The sequence below is a fragment of the Ambystoma mexicanum genome, chromosome 2p (genome assembly GCF_040938575.1).
Source record: "Ambystoma mexicanum isolate Mex_15411 chromosome 2p, UKY_AmexF1_1, whole genome shotgun sequence".
Taxonomy (NCBI): domain Eukaryota; kingdom Metazoa; phylum Chordata; class Amphibia; order Caudata; family Ambystomatidae; genus Ambystoma; species Ambystoma mexicanum.
The window spans coordinates 1,434,627,935-1,434,646,280 of NC_090923.1; the positions used below are offsets into that span (position 1 = coordinate 1,434,627,935).

At 45.4% G+C, this 18,346-nt stretch overlaps 1 protein-coding gene across 6 annotated transcripts in view; it reads right to left on the bottom strand.

Annotated features, from left to right (window-relative positions):
• Positions 1–18,346, bottom strand: part of LOC138567588 (autophagy-related protein 9A-like) — a 446,942-nt gene that overhangs the window by 140,480 nt on the left and 288,116 nt on the right. For all 6 annotated transcript variants that reach the window (XM_069645965.1, XM_069645964.1, XM_069645966.1 and 3 more), the window contains one exon: positions 15,011–15,190. In XM_069645965.1, the coding sequence (XP_069502066.1) occupies positions 15,011–15,190 (180 nt within the window). The remainder of the gene's footprint in view (positions 1–15,010; positions 15,191–18,346) is intronic.

Consider the following 18,346-nt stretch of genomic DNA (forward strand, 5'->3'; position numbering starts at 1 on the left):
GTTGACGTACTGCAGCGCTCAACGACTTCGCTGCAGCTTTGGAGGTCTGCAACCTCTCAAGGCTCTCATCAGCCTTGATGCCAAAAAGATGGACACCATCAAAGGGCATTTTGAGAAGCCAGGACTGCACATCAGGAGCAAACGTGACTTCCGCAACCACGCAAACCTGCGCATCACGGTGCTCGCCGACATTGACCGGCTGACACAGTCTGCCACGTCCAGACCCGACTGAACGGATTCACACATGGCATCCTTGCCATCTTGCACGAGGGCTAGAAAGCCATCCCAATCCTCGCCTTCGGGAATATGTTCAGCCGCCAAAGAGATACAATTCCACAGAGTGTGAGTTAATCTTGCTAAGGCACAAACAGAGTTGGCTGCCTTTAAAGCCATACCCCGCAGATGAAAATACTTTCTTCGCCCAACCATCAAAGCGCTTGTCGTCCCTATCAGGAGGGATGGTAGGGTACACAGCCTGCTTCGCTGGGGCCGTAGCCACCTGCACCACCAAACTCTCCGGAGTGGGGTGCGTAGACAAGTAGCAGGGGTCACCACTGGCTGGACAGTATTTTTTCGGAAGCAAGTTACTCACTTCTGGGAGACTCTCCGGAGCAGTCCAAGCCGCTGCCCCCCTTCTTTGTAAAGCCATATGAAATGGCAGCACCAGGTCAGTGGGCGGACCTTGATTCAATATATCTGTCAGGCCATCCTTCAGAAAATCCACAGGTGGAGCAGACCACCCCAAGTACTCAGTCACCCTCGACATGAGACGCCTGTACGAGGACTCGGCATGTGTACCAGGCTCAGGACTGCCAGACTCAACCTCCAGAGAGGTGTTCAGACCACTGGCGTCATGTATGAGTGACGTAGGTCTTCAATTTGGCTGTGACCAGACAACAGGGCATCAGGAAACTCAGGAGGTACAACACCCTCCTCCTCCGACCCGTCTTCCACCTCTGAAATATAGTCCAAAGGCTGGAATAAATCAAGCCTGGGGGGGGGGGGTGACCAGAGAAAGGCTCAAAGACAGGCCTCACTGATTTACTGAGGGCCTTCCTCAGAGTTTCCACAGCCCTCCTGGGCAACTCCGGTAATTCCGGCTCAAAAGGCGCAGATGGAATAGGCGTCTACGTAGACCGAGGCGCTGACGGCATCGACAACGGCTTCAAGGCCACAGCCCCGAGTGTGTCATTCGACGGCCTCGGCGCCGATGGCATCGACGACTTCCTCGGAGCCGGAGCTTCGAGAGAGAGTCCCTCGATGGACATGGCGCCAACGGCGTCGATGCCTTCTGAGAAGGCCTCACAGGCTCCGACGGTCTCGAGGACCGGGACCTGGACCTGGCACGGCTATGGCGATCAACCTTGTCCAATCGGAACCTCGATGGCTCCCGATGATCGTGCCGACCCCCCTGAGCCCAAAGGTGTGCGAGCGGTGGCACTAGCCCGTTCCTTGCCAGCCTCTCTCGAAGGTGCGGATGGAACGGTGCCCTGCGATTGGAAAGACGCCATCATCTCCTTGCGGAACGTGTCCCATTCCGCCGGCGATGAATGCTTGGTGGGACAAGCTACCCGCCGTCTGGCGGAGTCCTCTAACGAGGACGGGGAAGGCGACCGGTGACAGCGCTTCTGCAAATGCCTAGAAGAGGCAAAGGAATGGCGGGACCCACTCCGAGACCCCCTGGACTTACGCCGACGCAGAGTCTCGCCCCTCAAGTCGTCGGTCAAAAGCCCAGCAGATTTAGACTTACGGGGCTTAGAAACCCTACCTACCGACAATTTCTTCTTCCGCTCCCTCAAGGCCTTCGAAGTCAGGGACTGGCAGTCATCGCAGTCGTCGGTGGCTCTGGCCAAGGCACCAGAGGCAGACGTTGTGCAGGTCCGTAATGGACATTTTGGCACTGCAGTCACAACACTTTTTGAAGCCCGACTTCAGGGTAGAAGAAGACGACGACATATTCTCAAACTTTCACAAACGAAGTAGAAGAATCGAGCGCCCCGAGATTCCGAGGTGAACACATTCGTGGAAAAACAGAACTGAGGCTACGGGCGCTGTGCGTCCTAGACATAACATCCAGTGACGTCGACCCAAGGCAGCACTGCTGTGGTGATTACTGCCATAGATGTGGAATAAGTCAGAGGACACAATTCCCCCCCCCCCCGAAATAGGCATTTGCACATCACTGTGGTATCGCCCAGATATGACAGTTCAGAACTGAAATGCTAGGCAATTCTCACTAGATCACGGCAGAGACATGTTTAGGGTTGCTGTTGGAAATCTTGTTCATGGAATTGTCTAGCATTTCAGTGCAAGACTGACCTTGAGGGCTGCACCACACTGATACACAAGCGACTATTTCTTCTCTGATATCGCACAGTGCGCTAAAACATGGTTGTAAATACTCCCAGAGGGGGGCACATTTTCACAGATATTTGCATTTAAATCACATTTGTCCTCAGCGGAGGGGTTTCCACAGTTTTGAATAATACAAATAAGACAAATAGTTGTCTGCATGACCCTTTTTCTCTCAGAAAGCACAACAATACTCATGTACAGCTGTTTACCTACAGCAAAATAAAACCAAACGAAAACGTAGAGACAAGGATATGGATAGGCATGCATATTAAACATGTAAAGAGAAAGGCCCTTTTAAGTGTACTACAGCCTCTCATGCGATGCAGTGACAGTTTAGAGTCAGTTCATTTTTGCACATATTGCATCTCCACCCCTGTTCGTCTACTGTTTGGGGAGCAGGTCGGGTTGTTTATGAATTATATGACCAAACTCATGATAGAGAACTGGGTTACAAGTAAGTACCTTTTCCTGCTCCATCATGATATCCTCTTTAATATTCATAAACCTTAAATAAATAAGGATTTGAGGACGTGCAAGCTATGTGGCTCATCCCAACTAGAAACATGCAAACACTATTACATCTTGTAAATCTTTAGCCACATTATTTGTGAAACGTTAATTAGCCTATGTGGACAAAATCTTCCTCTGCCCTGCCTGAACAACTCTGGCAAAGATTAATGGAGGAGATTGACTGCATACTCCGACACATCTTCACAAAACGTTTGATGGCCATTAAAGCCGTTCCCTCTGAATCATGGGCTTCATTATTGTAAATATGAATTAGGGTTTGCATAAATAAGGTATTATGCATATCTAACTCTGTTAGTAACAACATTTGGAGATGGACGTATGCCCTTAACTTTATATTTTCCGACCTGTGCTCTTTTTTCCATTAATGATGAACATGAAATGAATGCCATTTTTTAAATATTTTTACTCATTCTGTACTGCATAGGTGTTCGGTAACAATATTGATGCATCTGTTATTTGTGTATAAGAAAGTCATTTTGTTTGACTGTAATATACAAAATAAACAGAAAATAAAAAATGTGTTTACAAAGGCAAGCCCATTTCGTAAAATCAGGAGGTGGGAGATCTGGAAAAAGAGGTGAAGAAAAACAAAATGAAGGAAGAATTATTTGCTTTTTTTTTTTAAACAATTCCTCAAATAAACATTGCCCAACTAGGGGCACCCGTTTTAACATTAGAATCTGGCCACGGTATACCAAGACTTCCATGTAACCACTTGGCCAATTTGAAAAAAACTTGATATCCAAAAAGAAAAGAAGTAGCCTCCTCCTTCGTAGACCAGCCTGACAGGGTAGGTTTTGTCTGCTTTCTAGCAGCTTATCTCAATGCAGGGTAAATATCCATGTAGTTATTTACTATTTAGAAGCAGCAAAATCTGTACGAATCGTCGCTTACTTTGAAAAGAACTGATCTGATTTCCAAACCTACTACCCATCAAAGTAGTTTAAGTAAAGCTTTATGTCGAAGGCATGATTGAACCTATGTGCAGAGTAGAAGGGATTGGAACAGGCAATGAAAAGTAAACTTTGTGCTTAGTAGAACACACCTTTCAGAATAAAAATCAGCAGTGACCCTAAGGACACTCTTACTAACATGTAATATTGTGACTAGATCACGAGTCGCTTGCTCCCACCAAAGACAAAGTAAATCAGATGGTAGCTGAACTTCAGGCTCATGCCTTTAGATGCCCTGGATATAAAGACTATGTTAAAGTTGCAGTAGCAGCGATCTGCGTGAGGCCTTTGGTAAGTCCACTCATATCGCAGACCTATCTTGAGTGGAAGAAAATGTCGTTCATCAAGCTAGTCCAAAACTCTCACTGGGTAACAGCGCAGAGTAGCCAGTCTACACTCTTAGGTGGGACTGCCTGGTACCAAAGTACATTTAAACCATACATAAACACTAAAAAAAACCATAATATGTATTCAAATATATATACACATTTTTTTAGTATTCCATTAAGGTTAAGACGACTGTCAAATAAAGGAATATGAAACAAACATTTGGTTTCAAACTGCACCTCCCCACTAATATTTCATAAACAAACTCATTGTTAGATCATATCAAGTCTTTTTTTTTCTCACTCTTTAGTATTGGAATTATGGAAATGATAAAATAAAGAGCACAATATGTGTACAAAGCAATGAACACATGTGCCTCAAAACAATATTCTATGCAGGTACCGTTTAATGAATAAACATATGTGCCTCGAAACCCAAATTCGAAGGTTGATAGCCACACTCTTCCTCAGGGCTGAACTGCAACAATCAGAGCACAGTTTAATATTATACATAGTCTGTACACTAAAGAGATGTATTCTAAATAAGTTAATACAGTTCAAGTTGCGGACCGTGCTATACAATTATAAGCTCTGAAGATTTATGGCTGTATTAAATGAACAATGCTCTGTGTTCATAAATATTGAATTGTGCTGGCTTCAGCTTGTAAAGGTAGTCCCCTACGTTGGGAGAAAAATCAGCGAAGCAACAGCTTTCTTGTTAAGAAGCGTTGACAATCAAATAAAAACACCAACAAAGCAAGTATAAAAAAAAAACACAATAAAAGGATTAGTGTCACAGATGGTTCAAGAATCACTCAAAGTCTCAGTGGCAGTTCAAGAGTTTGTATTGAAGATTTTGTGGCCCTATGATCGTCCGTCTCCATCACTCATCTAGTGTAGAACCTCCACCCTACACAGGCAACCCTGACCCCAGTAGTAGATACAGAAGGTTGAGTCCTATTGTCCAGTTCCATCGTCTCTAGTGGTGAGGAACACCTTATCTCACTAGACTTCCTAACTCTCCCTTCAATATCCAGTGGTTATTGTTGCAATGGAAATGTGCAAACACCCGGTTTGATTCAGGCCCCGCCTAACACGCTCACTCTTTACTGATCCTCCATTCCGCCTCACTCTTCCCCCACCAATCTTCTGTCCCTGTGACATACTCTCCTTCTAGGTCTGTTAATTCCCCTTCCTCTGTACCACTACTGTATCCTCCACACTTCTACTCCCTCCTCTATGCTACTGTTCTTCCTCATAACACTGCTCCTTCCTCCCACTACTACTACTCCCCTATTCTATCCTCCACTCACCTACTCCTTCCACTACTCCTCCCCTCCACACTTCACAAACACCCCCCCTTTTCACCTAGTATCATCCACTTCACAATCACTCCTTACACAACATTTTCTACACACTCGTCTCACAAACACACACTTAAGTTAAAACCTCAACTCTCTAGCCAATACCTGCTCCAAACACTGCATCCATAGTCTGCCATTCCTTCCTCATAGTCTCTTGGTCACCGTCTACCACCTCGTCTGAATAACCCACACTTCCTATTTCCTGTTGTCAGTTTATATTTTCCTCTTTTGGCCAGGACAGGATCTCTTTCCCTCGCCAATCTGGCCTGCCTTTCCCACCCGCATTGTGTGTGTAATCTGGAAAGTCATAAGTAACGGGCTGAGCCCTGCCCACATTTTCCACACAGGCTTGCCACGTACTGGAGATGGTGGCCCAGGAAGGACAGTGTTCATGTTAGTGTTCTGGGACCCTGTTAAGGGGGGTGGGGAGTCTTCCAAAAACTTTAGGGGGAGGGTGGGTCCTTCTCCCTTTTTGGAGATGTTAATGACAATCTAAGTAAATTGCATAGCCTTTTAGGATTAACAAACTATAGTTGTAAAGTCACAGATTATTATGCATAGAGGTGGAGGTGACAGAGGAGAGTTAAGCAGGAGGTCAGCAAGCACCAAAAGGATATATTGAAGGGTTGGCGGGGAGAAGCATGGTGAACCTCTAGAAAGGCTATTGATGGAAGTCATGGGGAAGAAGAACAGGAGGAATGATGGGACAAAATGCTCAGGAAGGAATGAGGCGGCCAGTTGAGCCCAAGGAAGGGGGGCAACGTGAAGACCTTGATTTGAAAGGGTTGAATTGAAAGGTGAGAGTAAGAACGAGGGTGTGGTGCATCAGTGAAATAGGCGAGGAACAGAACAAAGAGGGGTCCAAGAGGGTAGACCTTCAGTGGCCGGATGGTCAGAGCCCAGTGTGAGGTAGTGGGAAAGGCAAAGCCAGCCCCGGCTCCTCAGCCCTTCCCATCTCTCTTGGAGAAGTTCTTTTGGAATGCACAGGGTCTGAAGACGACAATGTGGCACCTACAGGGCTACTTGAGAATCAATGTCAACCAGAAGGTGCAACCGAGAATGGTATAAAGAAGAAGGGGGAGGGAAAACTCTTAGGCCGGAGACTGGTCAAAAGTAGAAAGCATAAGGGTGCAGGAAACCCTTAAACATTAGACTGTCAGAGAAAAGAAGGGACCGGAAGCCCTCAAGTCTGTAATAAGGCGGCCAAAAGGACTGATTGACTGGGACCTGAATTTTAGGATACTTTGGATAGAACAGAAACCCTAAGTCTTTAGTTGGTAATCCATGGCTTACTATTTTGGCCCATCCAGTGTTCCTTCCTGTACTGAAAGTTTAGTCATTTTGATCTTTGTTCTCTTGGTCTGACTTCTGATCCTTCTCACCCTAGTGACATCTTCTCACCCGCATTCAGAACAAACAATCAACAAAAACTAACACATGGAGATCATTGTGTCTTATTTTAGACATCCTGGAGATGTAAAATTTCAGTGCACACCTAGGATCAAGCCTGTGTAATCTCTCCTCTTCCTTTCCAGGATGGGGAGAAGGATAAAATGAAGGTAGAATTATTTTCGGAGTTAAATGGTTAACACAATCTTAGGCAAGAAGGTCGGTTTCAGCATAAGGGCACCTTGTCCTTCTAGAAGATTGTAGAAGGAGGCTTGCAAGACAAGGCCTGAAGTTCACTCACTCTTCGGGCTGATGTAATGGCCACTAAAGGGATGGTCTTTAAGGTTAATAACCTTAAAGGACAGGTATGGATAGGCTCAAAAGGAACACACATTAGAAATCAAAATACTAGGTTGAGGTCCTAAATAGGGACTTGAAACTGAACTGGGGAAAATGTGTCGGTCCTTTTAAGAATTGTTTCACAAGGGGAATCTTGAAGAAAGATACCTCTTCAGAAGAGTGCTTAAAAATAGAGAGCTGCAAGATACCCCTTGATTGTACCAACCTGGAGCCCGAAGTTGGCCAGCTGTAATAAGAATTATAACACCATAGGTGTACTGCATGTAAACGGATCCATATTCTTATCCCTGCACCAGCTGCAGAATTCTTTCCAACGGCAGCGGTACAAGGACGTTGTTGCTGGCCTTCTGGTCGAAAGCAAAATCTCCATTATGTCTTCTGGGAGGTCCCAATCGTTGCATCTCAACCTCTCAGAAACCATGTGTGAAGGTTGAGAGTCTTGACCTCCGGGTGGAGAACCGGACCCTCCTCTTTCGAGATAAGGTCCTCTCTTTGTGGAAGACTTATTAGAGGGTAGTTGGACATGTCCAGAAGGTACGGGTACCACGTCCTCCTGGCCCAATCCGGAGCAATTAGGATCATGGATTTCCTGAAGCTCCTGATGACTTGAGGAATGACAGGGATTGGAGGAAATGCGTACAGGAGTGAAAACTCACAGTCCACTACGAAAGCTCTCCTAGAGCTCCTCCTGGGGAAATTCCCTTGAGCAATACTGTTCCCACTTCCGGTTGACACCGGTTGCGAACAGATCCACTTGTGGGGTTCCTCAAAGGGTGAAGATCTCTTGAAGGACTTTCTGAGCTAGTTCCCACTCGTGGGAGACTGTGCTCTGCCTGCTCAGAGTTTCCGTCACTGTATTCTCCACTCTGGCTAGATGAACTGCCAATAGGGAGATTCCTTCTTGAATTGCCCAGATCCAGAGCTGCATTGCCTCTCTGCGCAGTGGTAGTGACCCTACACCTCCTCTCTTGTTGAGGTAATACATGGCCACCATGTTGTCTGTTATTATCAGGACGTTCTTTCCCCGTACAGAGGGCAGAAAGGCCTTCAGCGCTAGTCTGATTGCCCTCAGCTCCAACAGGTTGATATGTATTTTGGACCCCGATGGAGACCAGCGACCATTGATTGTCAGGCCGTTGGTATGTGCTCGCCACCCTGTGAGTGAGGTGTCCGTTACTACCTTTATCTCTGGCCATGGTTGCCAAAATAGTTCTCCCTTCAAAATGTTGTCCATGCAGACCCACCACAGGAGATCCTGAGCGACTGTTTGATATCTGACATCCTGCCTGAGAATTGAGACCATTGAGTCCTGAGAGCCCACTGGAGAGATCTCATTTTCAGGCATGCCTCCGTCACCAGAAAAATGCAGGATGCCATGAATCCAAACAACCTCCGAAAGTAGAAGGCGAGGAGATGCTGGACACTCTGGAATTTGGTGACCATCTGCTGAATGTCTTGAGCCCTCACATCCGGTGGGGAGGCATTAACCAGGGATGCATCTAGGACTGCTCCAATGAATAGGAGCTTTTGAGATGGTATCATGTGAGACTTCTTGAAGTTAAGGGAGAAGCCCAGTCTGTGAAGGGAGTGACAGGTGGAGCGGAAACGTTCCAGGGCCTGTTCAGGGGAACATGCCCTGATCAGCCAATCGTCCAGGTAGGGGTAGACGTGAATCCCCCCTCTCCTGAGACTCGCTGCCATTACCGCCATTAACTTGGTGAAAACCCTCGGGCAGAGGTCAGCCCAAATGGCAGAACTTGATACAGATAATGAGAACCGCTAATGGCAAACCTCAGGTACCTTTTGTGCTTGTGATGGATTGGCACATGAAAGTAAGCATCCTGAAGGTCCAATGATATCATCCAGTCCTGAAGCTGGAGGGCCTTAAGGATCTGCGAAAGTGTAACCATCTTGAACTTGTCCTTCCTTAGGAACTTGTTCAAGTCTCTTAAGTTGAAGATGGGTCTCAATCCTGCGTCTTTTTTGGAATTGGAAAGTACGGGGAGTACCAACCTTTGTTCCTCTCCGCTACAGGCAGTGGTTCTATAGCACCTTTCTCTAGCTGGGTTAATATTTCATGCATAAGGAACACAGATCTAGAACTTTGAAAGAGCTGTTCCCCGGTAGATGACTCAGGCTTTCTTTTTAGAAAGTAAAAGGCAGTAACCCTTGGCAACTGTTTCCAATGCCTATGCATCTGAAATAATGCCTCGCCATTCTTTCAGATGCAGTGAGAGCCTGCCTCCCACTAGGATCTTGTGAACTAAGACCTCAGAAAGGTTTTGAGGCGTCTGGCGCAGTGGCGGATGGTAAAGCAGCCGGTGCCGGGGCGGTCCTGGTACCTTTTCCCCGTCCACCACAGGGAAATCTTTTCTGACCTCTTTGATTGGACAGTCCTCTCCCCTTCCAACCGAGTAAAAGCGAAAGAACCTACCCCTCCAAGGTGGGGTAGTGTTGTGTCTGTCAAATGGCAGCACCAAGGGGCTTTGCTGCCGCTTTAGAGGTCTGCAATTTCTCCAGGCTCTCGTCAGCCTTGCTAACAAATAAATGTGTGCCATCAAAGGGCATGTTAAGCAATCTGGATTGCACCTCTGGAGCAAAACCAGACTTTAACCAGGCAAATCTGCGCATAACTACTAGCTGCCGCAGACCTGCCGATGCTGTCAGCAGTGTTGAGACCTGTCTGGAAGGATTCGCACATTGCATATTTCCCATCCTTGACTAGATTTAAAAATCCTTTCTTCCCCTTTGGGGATATGATCAGCCGCCATTGCTACACATTCCCAAACAGTGTGAGTGAATCTGGCCAACGTGCACGTAGCATTTGCTGACTTTAGGGCCATACTTCCCGCAGAGAAAACCTTCTTGGCCCAAGCGGTATAACGCTTGTCATTTCTATCTGGGGGAATAGTTGGGTATGCGTTCTGTTTAGAGGTTGATGTGGCAGCTTGTACCACTAAACTTTCACGAGTGGGATGCTTTGTCAAGTAACTGGGGTCACTACTGGACGCCCTGTATTTTGATGTTCATTTTGTATTCACTGCTGGAATCAATTCTGGCATCTCCCAATTTGTACTCACCCTCCTTTGCAATGCCACATGAAAAGGAAGAGTAGGATGCTCCTCAGGTCCCTTATCTAGGAGGTCAATCAGATCATCCAGTTTCTATATTGGCGTTTGTCTTTTCCACCCCATATACTCTACCACCCTGGACATTAACTGTCTATAAGACCCTTCAGCATGGTCAGTAGGGTTGGTCTCCCAAACTCTAATTCTGGGGACGTATCTTGTCCACTTGCATTTTGCAGGGACTCTGTATGTTTTTTAGCCACGATTCCTCTAAGATCAAAAGCTCAGGGACCCTAGGTGTTCCATACTGAAGACCAAAAGGTCATGAAGCATCTGAATAATGTTCTGCTTCCTCATAAATCAAAGAAAGTGACGCAAAGAAGTCCTTTCTTGGTAATGGTGTATACACCCTTTCTGTGCTCCTCGATGGCGGCGCAGAAATCTTCGACACAGTCGACGTGGAGGGCTTCAACGCTTTTGGTGTCTACGACCGGTCATGGTCCGATGAGGTTGTCATGGTCCGATGAGGTTGGCGCCAATGGGGTCGATGACTTCTTCCTCGAGGAAGATGTGTCTCGACTCGAGGGATCCTTCCACCAATCTGGAGGAGAGTTTTCTTTCCCTCCCGGGCCCGAGGGCGCATGGTTTTTGCCCTTATCCTTTTTCTTGTCAAGATTTTCGACCAGGGCATAGCTTTCATGAGTTTGAGGGGGTCAAGGCTGCATTCTCAAAAATGTAGAGGAGCAGTTACATGCCTCTGCAGAAAATCCCGCCCCCCTACCTCCTATATGTTGGACCCTGAGATTGTGCCATGTTTGACACCAGCAGCTGTGCCAATACTTCAGCGGATATTCGAAAGAAGGTACCCTATTGAATATATTCCTGAAAAGTGACAATCTGAAGGAGAAACTCCCTGAAGGAATATGAAAAGGAGCAAAGAGAAGAGCTAGTGACGTCACAAGAAACATGCGTGACGCCCCAAGAATACTGGCTGCAGAGAATGCATAGATCTTACAGAAACTGATGAAGTTAAGAATTAAGTAAACGTTCATATGCAAAAAGAAGACTGCACATGTGCGAAGTGCTTCAGAAAACCGACCGTCCAATAATTGTACAGACACTGAAACGCAAGTAGACCAAGTCATAGAAGCTGGCCGATTTCAGAGGGCATTTAACCCATTCTGGGGAGGAACTTGACGAAGACGGCGGCCTATGGTACCTTTTCCTTGACCGTCGTGAAGACGACGAGTGGTGAGAACCACTGCGTGATCTCGATCGCTTTGTCTTTTTACGACAAGGAGAAATATTTCTCGACTCGTCTGAAGACACTTTTTTAAATGGGGTCGTCAAAGGGGATTTTGACCTACCTGACGCTAGTTTTCCTCTTCGCTCTTTCAGGGCTTTCACCATCATCAATAGGCAGGCCTTACAGTTGAAGGTATCGTGATAGGAACCAAGGCACCAAAGACACACCCGATGGGGGTCCACAAGGGACATTCGTCCACAATCTTGGCACTTTTTAAACCCCGATCTCGGAGTCGATGACGCTGATGATGCCATTTTCAATAATATACTCGAAGATTCTCGATAGGGAACCGAAGTGTACCATATCCGAAGCGGTAACTTTTGTGGAAAAACGGAACTGAAGCCAACAGTCACTGCACGCGCTTTATATCATCGATGACGTCGACATCAAGACAAAAGCAGCCAAGGGACATTGAGTCGACCGACATTGACACGCAGCACCCTCCGCTGGAAAATATTTCCAAAAGCAGCTAACGCTGGATATAGAAATATCATAAAATGAGGAATACATGGGAGGATACAATCCATTCGAAATCAGGTTTATTATGATGCCAGATTAGATTGTAGAACCAAGTTGAGTGTCAAGGTAATGGTGGGGTCATGGGTGTGGATCAGGAAGGGAACGCATACGACCAAAGGAAGGTAGACGTTTTCAGACCAACCAAAAAGTCCTTGAGGTGATTGCCAATGCCATAAGAGTGAATGATGGATCAATTTGGAATCTCAATAGAGTGGTTGCGGTGGAGGTCGTGGAGACTGCGGATGATAAGTATGGAGAAAAGCTTCCCTGGTTGGTGGATGTGTTTGGGGATGATTGTAAGTAGGAGTGTGGGGTAATTGCTCTCCGTGTGGGGCCTTTGAGGCGAGTTCTGCTGCTGTTATCAATGGTAACGGCTCTAGTGGTGGCGGCGAGGAGGAGAGAGCCAGTGTGGTGTAAGGATGATGTTAGATGATATGATTTTCTATTCTTTTACACTTACAGGCTTTGCTATCAATGCATTATGTTTTCTGCATTGTTACTTTGCATGCTATACATATGTTTGCTGGTTCTTTGCTCATTGCTATGTTCTTCCTGTTTGTTATTTTGTCATCCTGTTCTGTTTTCAGGTCCTCCCTCCTTAAAGGGAAAGTGCGCTCAAAAACGTTATTGCCCCAAACGATGGGCAATAATCAAAAATATATATAAAACATATTTTTAAAGAAAGTTCTGATGTAAAGTTTTGAGCAAATGAGGCTTAAAGTGTTTACATGGGGGCATTCATTTTGTGTATTATAACAGCCGCCTATGTGCATGTTAAGCTCTGCTCTGGCGGCAATTCTGTCTAATCTGCTCCTTACAACATCTTTCCTTATCCTCCCGTTTTCTCACCACCTTCTCTTGGACTTGCACCACCTCCTCCAGTTTTCTTACCACCTCCGCCTGAGATCTTTACTCTTCCCGCCGATGGTTTTTAAAAAATGTTTTATTTTTTATTGGTATTTTAGAAAACAAAGAACACAACCTCACCCCCCCCCATGCAGTCCGCCATGCAAAGTGTACAATGACCCGCACCCAAATCCACCCCACTAGCACCCAGCACTCTCCCCCAGTCCGCCCCATGCACCCCCTACCAGCCCAGTCAGCATTTTTGGCCCATCCCGGGGATGTAAGTCTACCATCGCTCAAGACCCAATAAATTGGCGTTAGGTCCCACTGCCTGACACAATCTGTCCAATCCGAATACCTCCAATGGCGTGTGCTGTAACCCATCCTTCGCTGTATGGAGCGGACCAGATGTGCCCCAATTGCCCCACTCCGGCTTTGCCCCTCCCCAACTCAGCCCCGGACATCTCTGCAGTCAACCTATACCACCAGGCCGTAATCAACCATTGTACATAATCTTCACCGGTGTATACCCAGTGATTGAGGCTGTATGTGCCGATGCAATGAGTCTCCAAGCGTCCCAGCACTGCATCATTCTCTTCCAAGTCAAATACATTCTGCTCCTGTCCCCTCCATCACCCTTCTATCCTACATCTCTGTACTCTCGCACCCTTCTGCCAAGCACTGTCTCCTTTATAGGAACCTCCCTAACTTAATATCTCTCATGTGGGTGGGGTAAATGCTAAATAAGATTGGTAGATTTGAATGCACGCATGTTGTTTCGCCAGCGTTATAGGCTCTTCCCCCTTCTTACGTGGCTGTGAACCAAGCCAATATCTGAGGCGGCAGCATTTTGTATTCGTTATTTGTGCATGATCCCGTTCATTTTCTCAGAGTGAGACTATGCACTTTGCAAGATTTTAGAGTGCATCCTTTGTCCCAGCACTTGCGAACATGGTTTTGGGGTTCATAAACACTGGAAGACAGACATGCAAGCACTTTCCTGTCTGTGCTCGCTCCTCAAGATACACCACTCTGTGGCAGTTATTCTGATGTCACCCTGCTGTGCAAGATTCTGTCTACATGGCTTTGGGTCCCTTAAAAAGACAGGGCATGCTGATGGCTTGATGTGGTAGGTCCCTGCCACGCACCTGGGAAAGGGTGAGGTAGAAAAGGGGATCCTCTCCAATACCACCCCAGGTTGTCATTACTTAGCAGGGGGCTGTACCAGTCCCCCGCCATCTCTGCCCCCATCCCTTAACCTCCGAGCCTAGCAGGGCACTTCATCACGCCAAGGAGATACAGGCAAAAATACAAGGTATGCTGAAACCAGGAAAAAGTAAGGATGAATAACGGTTACACTGGACAATAATGGTATGAAAGAAAATGCAGACAATGTACAAAGAGGAAAAACATACAGAACACACATTTCACCTAAGCAGTGGCACACAGGCTATAAAGGAACAAGGGTATCGGGGGCATCTGGGGGGAATTCGCTCAACAGAGCTGTAAGGGGTGTACATCGTGTATAAACTAATTTGCAGACTGTACCTTTTCTGTTGCGATTTAAAGTATGATTTGCCCCATTTTGTACACCCCACAAATTGTTCAAAAATAAATAGGGTATGTATGACCCATAATCTTCGGTCATTGTTCTAAAATGAGTCTCTTAAATTAGGTGATCTGAACCGTTTCACTCACATCACAGTCCCACAGAGACATCAGCATTGCAGGGTGTTTTAAACTATAATGGACAGTTCAGCCTCACACGCTGCCAGTGCGTTAACAGGCCGACTAGGATTGTAGATCAGGGACATCGGGTGTATCCAGTGAGGCACCATATGGTTTCCGAGGTTTCTCTTGCACTATTTGAACTACTCTTTCCTTTACACAAACCACCTTGGTATTTTATACAGCAGTTTTCATTCCCCACCCATCACATTTCCCCCAAAATTCCAATGCCGGTATGCAAGTCACTCCCACAATCATTCCATACCTGTGGGTTCCCGTGCTTCCGGATGTCCATTTGTGCGAAGGAACAGATATCGCCCACGCCTACCACCTCCACAGAGAAATTCCTGAAGAAATCCACTATCTCCAGGGACTTGTGACGCAGTGAGAAAATCAGGATGAATGGCGTGATGATTGGGCTCAGGAGCTCCTCTAGGATGAAGACCTGAGGGGTGGATAGATTTGTTGAGTGAAAGCATCACAAAGTCTGCAGTAGGAGGCCAGGCCCAAGACAGAAACTGATTGACGATACTATAGAGAGGATGAACCAAGACATACAGAAAATCTGAGAGGCTGCAGATGCAGCAAGGAACTATATAAAGAAACAGTATAGTTGAACGAAGAAGAGAGGGAATTAATGGACGGGACTTTAAGAGAAGGAAGATATAAAACAGGACCATTGTGTAAATGGAGCGATTCTAAAAAGGAAAAGCACACACTACTTACCATTGCTATGCTGCTTCAAGAGCTCCCTCTTCCTCTATAGCTGTGGAAGGTACCTCCCGACAACAGAAGTGGCCGGAGTATTTTTAACAGCAAAAGAACAAAGCTTGGGAAGACTGACTGCATTTTTACCCTGACTCAGTGCACCCCCTCAACTCCTGTCCCAAAACATAGCTCCTTGGCTTTCCCGCAGGTCAGTTGCTTTCTCACCACCTATGTGCAACCATAGGTAGACTAGAGAAATGTGATGGCACTAGGTCATGTAGACAAAGAGGCTTTGTTTGGCTAGGATTACAAGTGTCTCTATACTGCTTACTTTTTATTTACTCCTAGGTTCACAGCTCCCTTACCCTAAAACTCATTGCAGCGTTAAAGAGTCGCGCACCCTGGGCCTCATTTAGAGACCAGCAGTACATTTTGCAGCCTTTCATTTTCGGTAAACATTGCGTGAAATGACAGTCAAATTTACAGTAATTTCTCCTCAACATTCTTTTTGTGCATTCTGCTGCAGACCTGTCCTAGCTATTTTACTGTATCAGTCATGTCCTCCATACACTGGCATGTGTCGGACTGCTAGGCAACGGATCCATGGCTGGAAGGGCATGCCTGCACATATTCTGGAGGTGTGGCATCTATGCACCACAATGTTTGAACATTGTTTGCCAATCTGAACACTGTTTCATGACTTACAAATTACAAATGTGAGATCCATGGTTGGTCGTTCTGCGAGGTCTTTAGAGCAGCTGCTTCTTAATGTTGCTGCTGGGTAGACTGATGATTCTTTGGTCCATCAATGCAATGTTTGTCAAAAACTGCAAGCAGATCAAAGTTTTTGTCCTAGTTTTAGGTTATCTTATAAAACATAAATCTGCAACTGATCCCATCGACTTTACCAGCTGGATTAAAATCTCATCTCCTCTAGAATCGCCAAAGGTATTTAGCTAGAAATACACAGACCGAACTGCAGAGACGCTTCTTTATTTCCGGCTGACATTTGCCCGCATAAATTGCTTGAATTTCTACTCGGGAAGAACACAATTCCGTTTGCCAGGTCAGTCTTGTACAGTATAACGATACTTCTAAACTTTCTGTACTTTTTAGTTCTATTCTGCCTCTGTCGATGTTCATGTTCCTGTAATGGCCCTAGACTGGAGGCATGGTCTTTCTAATTTCATACCATTGGAAGCTTTGACCTGTCCTTACGTCTCTGTAACCTTTACCTCCTGCTGCCCACTCTGTTATTTTCAGCCCCATCAGACTATTCAGAATTGATCTCCCTTTTCAAGCAAAACCGGGACATAGGGTGAGGGACTGAGATTATGCTGAATCACTTCAGAATCCACTTTACTTTCGTACCTAGGCAAACCCCACCCACCATTACCCGGAAACTGATGTCTCCAAAATAGGGTGAAATCTTCTCTCTACCCCTTAAACCTTTCCCGACATTGCGCTGGTGCAAACCACAGTCACCCTAAATTCATACGCGGGTTGCCCCACACTAAGGTGATAATCCCTCCTACACAGTGGGGATATAATATCTATTTAATCAAGAAAGAAGAGACATGTACAATACAATACGTTATCCACAACAATCTGAAACCAGTTAACATAGCCCACTCACCAAATAAAGGCTATGTTAGATATCATAAATGACATGTATTTAATGTTTAAAATATCATATTTAATTCATTTGCTAAACAGCACAAGTATCAAAAAACATTCACATAAAACTGCATTAAATCACATAAAAAATACACAATATTATAAAAGTGGTGGAAACACCACACATATTCAAGTTAAACAACTACTTGAACATTATCCACAGTAGCTGATTCAACTGTTCTTATTTGCTACTGTGCGTAACAGCTAAGCCCGACTTATATAAGTTTCTGTCCTGAATGTTGTTAATAACCGGACATTCTTCAGGGGCGGAAAATTGTCTTGTGCTTCTTTTTGACTTCTCTCTGTAATTCCGGTTTCTAAAATTGAGGATACATACAATACAAAAAACTTATTACTACATTGACAAGATGGGTTATTTTACTTAACCTGACTCGTCCCAATCACCATTAGGATGCATAAAGTAAATATTTAATCAAATACTAATGCTTAAAACTTGTAGCCATTTAAACAAGTTTAATAGACAATCACAATTTTGTCCTACACTATTCACAGTGTTAGAGAGAGATATATCTAGCACCTATCCCACCTGTTCTCATCAAAACGTGCTTACCAATGCATAGTATAAACATCAAGTCCACACACCTATTCAGAACCTTCACTATGGTCCTTACACAGTCTAATGGAGTGTGGCCTCACCTCCATTTCGATACTGACTTTACTCTCTGTTGGGCAAAGTTCAAAGATTTTTCTCAAACCTAATTCAGATAAACAGTTTCAAGTTCGCTTTTACTAGACACACCAATAAGACACTCTATGTGTTCCTAAATGTGCTAAAAGTAAAACGCACCTAAATAGACAGAAAGGAATAGACAAAAAGGCAGCTTCATACCTTTATAGCACTCAGTTCAGGGAGTTATTAATTTCTGAGGTCTGGAGTCATATCCACAACTTTCTGAATCAAACTTCTATTTTTCTTAAATAGCATTCCAAGGGAGTCAAACGTATTCCCTAGAGTGAGTTTGCTACACTCTAGGGAATACGTTTGACTCCCTTGGAATGCTATTTAAGAAAAATAGAAGTTTGATTCAGAAAGTTGTGGATATGACTCCAGACCTCAGAAATTAATAACTCCCTGAACTGAGTGCTATAAAGGTATGAAGCTGCCTTTTTGTCTATTCCTTTCTGTCTATTTAGGTGCGTTTTACTTTTAGCACATTTAGGAACACATAGAGTGTCTTATTGGTGTGTCTAGTAA